The sequence below is a fragment of the Clinocottus analis genome, unplaced genomic scaffold (assembly GCF_023055335.1).
Source record: "Clinocottus analis isolate CAN_PGR_092001 unplaced genomic scaffold, fCliAna1.0.p SCAF_14, whole genome shotgun sequence".
Lineage (NCBI taxonomy): Eukaryota > Metazoa > Chordata > Actinopteri > Perciformes > Cottidae > Clinocottus > Clinocottus analis.
In genome coordinates this window covers 15,999,177-16,010,015 of record NW_027175865.1, presented here as the reverse complement: position 1 = coordinate 16,010,015, position 10,839 = coordinate 15,999,177, and the positions used below count along the sequence as shown (strand labels likewise).

Below are 10,839 nucleotides of genomic sequence, written 5' to 3'. Positions count from 1 at the left end.
GAAAGATATTCCCAACTTATCCAGCTTCTTTCATTGGGGTTAGTTTAAATTATGAGTCTTATTTATGAGTAATTATTCTCTCCAACACAAAGGGTTTCTTTCAAAATGTTTATTGAGCATCAACAAAGAAGAGAAATATTAAAGGGCTTACATAAGCTAGAAATCATTATCGTTGAACAAATCGTCGGGATGGACACGATTACAAATTCACCAGCATGTGATTTTAGCATCTTAAAAATCGATTTATTATGCCTACAAAGTCATCTTGTGTTAAATCAAAAGAATTACATCAAAATTACTTATGTAGAGCATCTTAAAAAAATCACAAAAATTCAAATAAAAAGCCTGTGGACTGTTTTGCTGCTCTGGTTGTTTCGGTGTTCGTGAAGTATGAGTGTCTATTTATAAATGTCGGTGTACATACAGTGTGGGCGACTATTTATATATGTATTTAATTGGATGTTTTTGGGGCATAATCATGAACCACGACACAGGCTTTTCAGAATAAAACAGCTGACAATATCCACAGATGCACACAATGCTTTTATAAGCCCTTTAACAACTAAATAACTATTATTTTACAAAAAAAGGAGGAAACAGCAAAGCATTATGTATACAAGTATGACTTTTTCTCTTTACCAGTTTGTAAATGGTTCATTTACAATTTCACCAGTTACCCCTCAGAAAGAAATATCTACAGTACTGCACTTCCCTAGATCTAAGCTACTACATTTTAAAGTGATCAACCACGCAGATCAAGGTTTGAAGAATAGAGGGTAATAAATTAAGTCGCACTGGCAGCTGTGTAGGAATGTCGTATCGACAGCTTCATAGCGGATCACCAATCATTACCGAGTGAAACAGCTTGGTACAATGCCATTCTTCACAATCACAGAGCTGAGAGGGAAACCTAATGTACTATGGAGTCGTTCTTAATCTCACCGTCCAGTCAATTCCTCCTGGAGGAGAGGATAGATACTCTAAATTGCTTTACACATTTAACCCAGCAGGAGCATGTTTTTATAATCTTGTGGATGCCATTTTCCTTTTTTGGGGGGGAAACCAGTTCTTTTTACTCATTCAGCGGCTCACTGTCAGCGTTTCTCTTTCGTTATTATTTTTGCTGTTTAGTTTTCAATTCTAAAAAGAGGGGAAAGCGTCCATAAAAAATCCATTACTTGGGTTGAAACAGCCATGAGGACTCAGGTGCAGGTTGTATAAACAGTTCAATATCTGGTGTACGGCTGATCTCTGTACACTCCCTTGGTTGTCCGTGCTGGCGGTGCCTTGGCACGATTGTTTGCCCACTCTTCCAGTCCTGTTTGAGGAGGAAAGAGCAGAAACAGACAAAGGGGTGGATGACAAAGGGGTTATTCTTAATCATTCACTTGTAACAATCCCCCGCCCCACCTGCAAGTCTTTCAAACTGCACACACATATTTTTTTAAACATCCTCCGATGGAAATACGACTGAAAGTTGCGAGCACTTCGTGACTGTCTGCTATCGATGGCGCTCGTCTTGTAACAAAAGCGCCGGCGACGCAAGAAGTGACTCACGCCGAGAAGCTTGACTTTCACCTGGAAGGATGCGTCTCAGATAATTGAATGTGAGAATCAAACGGCTACTTGAAAAGGACCCGTTTAGCAGCTCCCAGCGAGGGGGGGGGAAAAAAAAAAAAAAAAAAGGTCACAATTACCATTAGCTCAAATCAGCCCCCGTTCACCCGCACGGACCCGTCAATGTGAAAGTGCCAGTATCGATGGCACCCTTTGTCTGATCTCCAGCCAGCGCTGAGACTTCCCCAGAGCCCAGGCTCACAAAGGGATGTTTTTCCTCTTCTCCTCCTCCTGTGTACAGGCTCTCTGTTGACAGCACATAGCCAATACCCCTTAATTAAACCTGTCACCCTCTCACTGACAGTCACTTTGAAGAAATAGACCAAGGTAACCTTGTGTTTGGAAAAACAAGGGTGCGCATCAACGCTGTTATCTGTTTCCTTTTGAACTGTCGCCCTCTTTTCCGTGACCTGAGCGGCAGCATTTATTTTTTTTTTACATTGTATGTGGAAACGCGCTGCGCTGTAATGAGTTGAAGGCGCTTGGTTCTTTCACTCCTGTGGTCCGAAAAGTTGGGGGAAAGTTTCTGTGAGGACGTGGCTTTCGGAAACAAATTCAACTCTCCAAAAAAAGAACGAGATATCCGGTTTTGATATAATTCATACACTGCGATCTTAAATCTGTACTGACATCATCAAAATAGATTTTGTCTTAAAATAATTAAAGAGTACACGTGAACCAGAAACAAGATAAACGCTCGATGAGGCTCATCTTGTATTTTCTGGTTTGCGTAAATAACACAAATGCACCGTTAGAGACGGCTCAACCTGCAGCTGTACCTGCCTCCGCTGTCATTCTAGTGCGCTCTGCAGCTAATGTGTCCTTGGCCCACTTTTCACCGCATCCTGTCAGAGGTTGACACCGTTGTTGAAAATTACAGGCGGTAACTTTTGTCTGAGTTTTGTGGCTTTTTATGAGCAAAATAAACTTCATGATGTGTAAGGAAATACATATTGTCATGTTAGCGTCCTGGCTCACTGCTAACGAGCTGCTGGCTGTGCCTTCACACACTTTCTTGGCTTTTTTAAAGACACACACACACACACACACACACACACACACACACACACACACACACACACATACAAACGCCAGCGGTGAGCCGTGGAAATGGTCACTATGGCAGCTGTTTAGTTTTACAGCTAATGGCGACGCATTAGCAGAGAAGAGAGAGAGAGAGAGAGAGACAGAGAGAGAGAGAGAGAGAGAGAGAGAGAGAGAGACATACAGAGGTGAGATGTGATTGGATAAAGAGCGTTCCAGGCAGTGTAGCGTATTTGGGAAAAAACAAATATAAATTATTATAAAATAGATCTAACTTTGAATTAAAATGATAAAATAGCTTTAACTTTGTGACTTTCTGTTCAGGCTAGCAGAGAAGCCTTAGCGGGCACTGACGGCCCGTCACTGGCAAACACACACACACACACACACAGACACACACACAGACACACACACACACACACACACACACACACACACACAATAGAGCGAGAGCAGTGCCATTGAGGGCTGACAGCTCGTCCCATGGAGTCATATGTCAGTGGGGCTGAGAGCAAAACAGTTGTTGGACGCAAGTGACATTATTATTATTTTTTTTTAAGTGTCTGCTAAAAACTAGAGATTAAAACTGTTTCTAAATTGTTGTGAAATTTTGAAATTGTTTCATTGATCTTTTTTTCCCACCACCCTTCTGACGGCTGAGACGGTCACAGAGTGCGGCGGCGCTCGCCGTGCGTGTGAGCGCAGTAATTATTCAAACGTCAGTGTTGTGAACTGGTCGGTGCGCTCACGTATGTAAATGTCACTTTGCCATTTTGATTCACAACATCGAGCTGAGGACCGCCGACCCGCAGACGTGCAGTTCTGATGAGCGGCACACGGCGGTGCTCGAGCGCGCCCTGAGAATGAAATGCAACACTTTGCGTATGGAAATGACCGACGCTGCCCATCACGGGTCCACAAGGTCGTCATCTATATCGTTGTGTAATTGTTTAATTTATTCAAATTCGACTTTTATATCACGTTTCATTGAGTTTTTTTTTTTTTGTAGCTGAGAACTTCAAATGTGGAAAACGTATATTGGCTATTTAAAGCAAATTTGTATTAATACTGTAAAAAAAAAAGCTGGATAAACCTGATGGACGGACCAGGAAGTTAAGGTGTTCCAGCGAGCTCAACACATCCCCACACGCTGAGAGCGGCCTGCAGGCGTCTGGAAACCACTTGTGAAGAAACCTCCACGCTCAAACTCGTCAGCGAGCGGCCAAAGAGAGACTGAGGCCGCTCGGCTTCACCTCCACGACGAACGCACACCAACGTTTGTTCAACACGTTCATGTCAGACGCAAAAAACAAAGAGAGGTCACGTTCTTCAAAAGCAATATGGATATGTTTGTAGAATGTAATGACGTCTATCTACCAGTCTGTCTCTCTACCAGCCTGTCTCTCTACCAGTCTGTCTCTCTACCAGCCTGTCTCTCTACCAGCCTGTCTCTCTACCAGCATGTCTCTCTACCAGCCTGTCTATTATCTACCAGCCTGTCTATCTACCAGCCTGTCTCTCTACCAGCCTGTCTCTCTACCAGCCTGTCTCTCTACTAGACTGTCTCTCTACCAACATGTCTCTCTACCAGCCTGTCTCTCTACCAGCCTGTCTCTCTACCAGCCTGTCTCTCTACCAACATGTCTCTCTACCAGCCTGTCTCTCTACCAGTCTGTCTTTCTACCAGCCTGTCTCTCTACCAGCCTGTCTCTCTACCAGTCTGTCTTTCTACCAGCCTGTCTCTCTACCAGCCTGTCTCTCTACCAGTCTGTCTCTCTACCAGCCTGTCTCTCTTCCAGTCTGTCTCTCTACCAGCCTGTCTCTCTACCAGTCTGTCTATCTACCAATCTGTCTCTCTACCAGCCTGTCTCTCTACCAGTCTGTCTCTCTACCAACATGTCTCTCTACCAGCCTGTCTCTCTACCAGTCTGTCTCTCTACCAGCCTGTCTCTCTACCAGCCTGTCTCTCTACCAGTCTGTCTCTCTACCAGCCTGTCTCTCTACCAGCCTGTCTCTCTACCAGTCTGTCTCTCTACCAACATGTCTCTCTACCAACATGTCTCTCTACCAGTCTGTCTCTCTACCAGCCTGTCTCTCTACCAGTCTGTCTCTCTACCAGCCTGTCTCTCTACCAGTCTGTCTCTCTACCAGTCTGTCTCTCTACCAACATGTGTCTCTACCAACATGTCTCTCTACCAACATGTCTCTCTACCAGTCTGTCTCTTTACCAGCCTGTCTCTCTACCAGCCTGTCTCTCTACCAGTCTGTCTCTCTACCAGCATGTCTCTCTACCAGTCTGTCTCTCTACCAGTCTGTCTCTCTACCAGCCTGTCTCTCTACCAGTCTGTCTCTCTACCAGCCTGTCTCTCTACCAACATGTCTCTCTACCAGTCTGTCTCTCTACCAGTCTGTCTCTCTACCAGTCTGTCTCTCTACCAGCCTGTCTCTCTACCAACATGTCTCTCTACCAGTCTGTCTCTCTACCAGCCTGTCTCTCTACCAACATGTCTCTCTACCAGTCTGTCTCTCTACCAGTCTGTCTCTCTACCAGCCTGTCTCTCTACCAACATGTCTCTCTACCAGTCTGTCTCTCTACCAGCCTGTCTCTCTTCCAGTCTGTCTCTCTACCAGTCTGTCTCTCTACCAACATGTCTCTCTACCAGCCTGTCTCTCTACCAGTCTGTCTCTCTACCAGCCTGTCTCTCTACCAACCTGTCTCACCTGACAGTTGTGAGTCTCAACAATAAGCATGTTTTGTGCGTTCACTATATGTTTACGATGCATAATGTTGAGTTAATTATCTTTATATATGTCGACACTAATTATTAAATCTGCCAAAAGCATTTAAGCAAAAAATACACATTTTTAAGTACTTTTTTAAAGTAAAAATAAAACAACGTAGATACTGAAGTGATTTTTTTAGCAACACTTTTTCATTTCTCCTCTGAAGTAAAACAACACACATCCACATTTTTTCAGTCAAAAAATAAATGAAAAATCACAGAAGGCAAAGTGTAAGACTTCTGCTTTTTGTTAGTTTTTTAAATAAAGGATCAAAGTAATGAACCCGAGTCAGACATCATACTTCCACGTGTCTCTACTTAGAAGCACACGCCACAAAACTTTGTGAATAGTTCTTCTTTTTTGTTGTATTGGCATTGTTCTCTCGCTCGTGAGCCAAATAAACTGCAGAGGCTTATTTTGAACATGTCGAAGACATCGCCACATTACAGTTGCCATGGCAATTGAGGCCAGCGCCGCAGGTTCAAGAGCTATGCATTGATGCTGTGACAATTGACACGAGGTACATTGGAGAAGGAAATGGTCTGCAACTCACCATACGAATCATACGACTCCTCACTTTGTCCGTATTCGTAGTAGTCGTCTGAGCTGGAAACAGACAAAGCAGAAAGGTGAATATCCGAACGTATCCAGGAATATGAAACGGGAAACATTGCACGCCGTGTCAATGTGCCTCATGGTAGAACAGCAAAGTCACATCAGTCATAATGTATGCAGTGGCAATAGTGAAAAACACACAGAAAGTGATTTTTATACAGTAAAAAACAAAGGAGAGGCAGCTTTCAATCACTCCAAAAGTTCTGCCACATTTGCGTTTTTACAAGGCAATTTCCTCCAACGTACCTCCGCACAAACTTCCAGTTCCATATCGCTGCATATGGAGATCTATGAGAGGTGGCAACTTTAATGAAAAATAAAAAGACGGGGAGGCGAGTTGCAGAGCGGCTCCTTTCTCGCCTATCTGTTTATTTTTTTTATTTGCGGTTTTCGCCGCCGAGATGCTGACAGAACAATCCTGCGTCGGTATCATTCAGCAACAGCGCTATCATTCAAGAGAGGTAATTCATCATAAGGCTGCCACTGAGCCGACACCAGCCATCACAGCTGGGTCCTCGCCGCCTGCCTGTCAGTCAGTCTGTCAGCGACAGCAGCACCTCTCTGCTCGCCGGATTAGAGAGCTGAAGGCACCACAAAATAAAAAAAAAAAGCCCCCGACACACCACATCAACGGCCGCCCGACTGCTGAGGGCAAAGAGGTGACGGTAATGACACACCACGGTGGAAGTAACGGGAGTACATCGTACTCCAGGGCAGTGTTACTGCAATGGAGTAGCTTTTTTTTTCTTGCGGTGTGATCTTAAAAAGCCAAACTGAGGTCTGAGAAAGGGTTGAGACACTCCGCTCCTCGGTCAAATTACACCGCGGTTTGCAGCACTCCAGGAAATCAATCTCTACTAATTCCGTCTGCTTTTAAGTCTGCTCTCGCTGAGCAGTATCTGCTTCACGAAAAGATGCTTCACAGCGAATAAATAGTTTCAGTAATTAATATTGCCGTATGCAGTTTTGTTTTTGTATCCTCCAAAAAATATCAACGCCAAACTGGAGACAAACTTCTTAGTGTCACCTCTGTTACTGAAAGGCACTATTATTTAAAGGGTGCCTGTTTGAAGATAAGGAAGGTAAACTCAGAGATTTTGTTGTCTATATAAACATATATTAAACATGTCTTATGACCTTCTGGAAGAACAAACTTTCAACCTTGCGGAAGGACCTTGGATTATTATGCTAACTGCTACAATTTAGCTTAATGATGAAGCTACATTTGTTTGTTGCTGCCGTTAGCATAAATGTTGTCTGTCTGGCTAGCATGCTGTCTGATTGGAGAACCATGTGCATTAATATGTGTTATTATGAAAACATTTTGTTAACCTAAACTGTAAAATGCCAAAGACACGCCGCGCTATCAGAGCCCAGTCGGCAGGAAAACCGGAGAAAGAAACTAGCGGTGCGCTGAACGTGGAGGTTTTTTTTGCATTTGATAAGTGAAAGTACAACCAGCACCTCGATCATTTTAACACAAACCTTGAACCACTTCACCATAATACAATGTAATCAAATCCAATTTTGTTGGCGGTGCTTCCAGCACTGGCGATAAGATGGAAAAATGTAACTGTAAAAGTGTCTTTGTACAAACAGTGTTACTGTTGCTCTGAATACTCCACAAAACACTTTCAGAGGGACTTTTCTTTCAATAGGAAGTAGTTCCAATGAAAACCGCTCAGTGTGCTTTGAGAACCTGAAAATAAAAAGAAATGAAAATAATCTCGTGTGATCCCCTCACAACACGGTATTCTCTGTGCCTGCAGTGTGACGGCACTGAGGCAGAAATCAAAACACGTGTATGAAAACGTTGAGATGGTCAACCGTTACATTTTCTGCATCGCTAACTAAATACCAATAAAAGAAAGTGAGAAAATATGTTTCCTTGCACTGCGGGCGAACTGATCCTCTGGCAGCCTTCCAACAACCGATAATGGCCGTCAACATCGACAGCATGACACACTTTGTGCTTGTTTTGTTGTTTTTCCGCAACAATTTCTCGTTTAGGGTGAACAAGACAGCACGGCCAACTGAGGACAGGGGGAGGAATCGCTTAAAGAGCGCGGCGGCGGCGGCTCAATGAGACGTGAGAAGGATCCCTCCGGGGGCTCCAGCCTTAAGTCAGGCTATGCATACATTTCACACGGTTCGTAATTACAACTACAAACAATGCCCAGCCAAGCAGCCGCAAACAAGGCTTTGTGCCGCCTCCGTCCGAGACGCGAGGCCAGCGGCTGCGGGCGAGAGGTTTCCAGTCAGCTCTCGCGGCCGAGGCGCCACCGTGCATCCGCCACGGAGCGTCGAGTCGCCGCAATATCCTTGACACCATTCACTGGCCGACACAGACATGTGGAGGAAGAAGAGCACGGGGAGCCGGAGAGAGAAAGAGAGAAAGAGAGAGCCGTGGCAACTGAAAGCATGTTTTGGCTTGTCACGTCGTGTACCCCGAGACAAGACCTGACAGGATGCTACATAATTAGATTTCACACAATGCCAAAATGCGGGTGTGTGTTCGAGAGAGGTCGCCTTTCAAAATATACATCGATCTTTAGGAATGTCGGAAAATCAATTTGCCACAATTCACCGGCGCTTGCAGACGGACTGGGAAGCATGGGAAACATTGGATATTCTTGAGCTTCTCCTGTGCGGCTCATGTCATATTCAACGATAAAAAAAACAAACACAAAAACGTCCGAACAAAACAAGCGAGGATGCTGCTCAGCAACGCCGACACTATTTCAGAGGCTCGCTTACGTTCTGCTGAAGGCGGTCAGCCTTTTCTTTCCGCAGCACATTCATTTTCACAAAAAAAACCTGTTGATAAACAACACTTTTTAATTAACCCTTGAGGTTTCCCTGTTGCTAACGGGAGAAAGGACAAATACTCGTGCTCGGCTGTGCTGAGAGTTGCCACGGCGGACCTTCTCTGTTCACAAAAGAGGAGAGTGCAACAAAAGCTGTTAGGCGCCTCTAATTTCCAAAGGTGACATTTTATCAATATTGCTACAAAACTTCTCACTGTGGTTACTTTCTCCTCTCAATTACAGAGACCGGTGAGTCTTGAGAGACACATCCTGAAGGTCAAAGATTCCAGTAAACTTCTGCTTTGTGCGGCCAAAAGTCGAGCAACCCCGGTTGCCCAGTACAACACGTTGCTCATCAATCGGCACTCTGCAGCGCAGCAAGCGTTCCCACTGATGAAGAGCTTTATTCATGAAACGCCAGTACACGGTGAACGTATTCAGTTTAAAGTACAGTACCAACGCAGAAAAGGACTCAAGGGACAACATCTATATTAGTTTATTTGGCAATTTAAGAGGAGGAGCAGTTGTTTGTAGATTATTATCTCCGCCAGGGGAATCATGCTCTACGCTCGTGTTTGTGCGCGACCGTGCTTGAGTCAGTGTGCACCTTTGTCTCTGTCCACGGCTAATCTTTCATTTTGCGGCGGCAAACTGCATATTTTGGGTGTCCAGGCTGCCATTGACTGCTCGCCGACTTACTCGCGACTTGTAACAGAACCCGGACGCGAGCGACCACATACCTGGTTGCATTGCCGACCCCCGGCTGCTAAAGTGGGAGTAGCACCGTTTGTTCACTTCCATTGCTAACAGCTAGCGTCACTACGAGTACGCGCGCTGCTGAGCGGCTAGCTGCCACTCAGCCACTGCTACACAGGCAGACAGCTTTGTGAGTTTAATACACTTATTTGGCGAGATTGTGTGACTTGTCTTATTTGACAACTTCCAGCCGATTGCCTGGATACTCGCTGCTTGTTTTGTTTAAACGTGGCGTTTGATGGAGCTTGATGTGGGCCTACGCCACACAAAACTGTAGCATCAAGCCACTGGCTGCATTTGAAGTTTTTCAGGTTCCTTTTAATTAAACAAAAAAAGATATGTTGCCAGCTTCAAGGCATTATGAGATAAAAGGAAACTTGAACCTCAAAAAACCCGTTTCCACTGCCTCGCACATTCTACATTTATCCTCCTTGACTTGGGATCACAGCGCCGCCTTGTCAGAAGTGCACAGCTGGCTGCGTGAACGCGGGCATGAGCCGCGGTGCCGAGCGCGGTTAGATCTCGCTCCAGACGTAGCCCTGTCGTAGGTGTGAAAATGCTTTGACTTTCTAAATAGGTCAGCTGCTGATTTGCCATTCATTAGCAGGCGGCGTCCGCTGGTTTGTGCTTCCCTTAAACTCCGCGTGCCAAGAAACAAAAAGGAAGAGAGAACTCGTCCGTAGGAAAGCGCAGGCGTGGACCTCGAGAGGCAAACGCAACAGAGGAGCGTGTCTCTTTCATCGGGCGTCTGATTCCAGACCTACTTTTCCACAGGTAGCGGACCCGGCCTCTCCAGCGTATCCGTCATCTCTGTAAATGCTTCGTCTTAAGCACTGATGTTGCCATTCCCGGGCAACACGAAGCAGATGGCGGTGTTAAATCTGAATGATGTAGTACACGTCCCTCGTGGACTTTGTTTTCTTACACCGCCATTACTCTTCCAGCCCTGTGTGATAAATCTGATGAGATCTAGAAGTGCATTACGAGGAGCTGCAGAGGTAATATGTGCTGTGTTCTTCTTTAGCCTATTTAATGCCTATTGTACACTTTTAAATTCAACTCATTTGGGGACAGGGTTGGACTGTGAATCCTTCAGCACAGATACTTCCTTGTGTAAGAATGTGTTTTCATATTTTCTTCGCGAAAGATTGAAAAAGTAAAATGTGGATGAAACTGCGCCACTGAAGGCTCTGATTACTCCGGTGGTGATTTCGAC

General features: G+C 45.0%; 1 protein-coding gene across 1 annotated transcript in view; it reads right to left on the bottom strand.

Moving 5' to 3' along the window:
• Nucleotides 1-666: 666 nt before the first annotated feature.
• Nucleotides 667-10,839, bottom strand: part of khdrbs3 (KH domain containing, RNA binding, signal transduction associated 3) — an 89,052-nt gene continuing 78,879 nt past the window's right edge. The window contains exons 8-9 of the mRNA XM_068576378.1: nt 5,999-6,051; nt 667-1,318 (exon numbers count right to left, since the gene is read on the bottom strand). Of these exons, the coding sequence (XP_068432479.1) occupies nt 1,227-1,318; nt 5,999-6,051 (145 nt within the window). The 3' untranslated portion in view covers nt 667-1,226. The remainder of the gene's footprint in view (nt 1,319-5,998; nt 6,052-10,839) is intronic.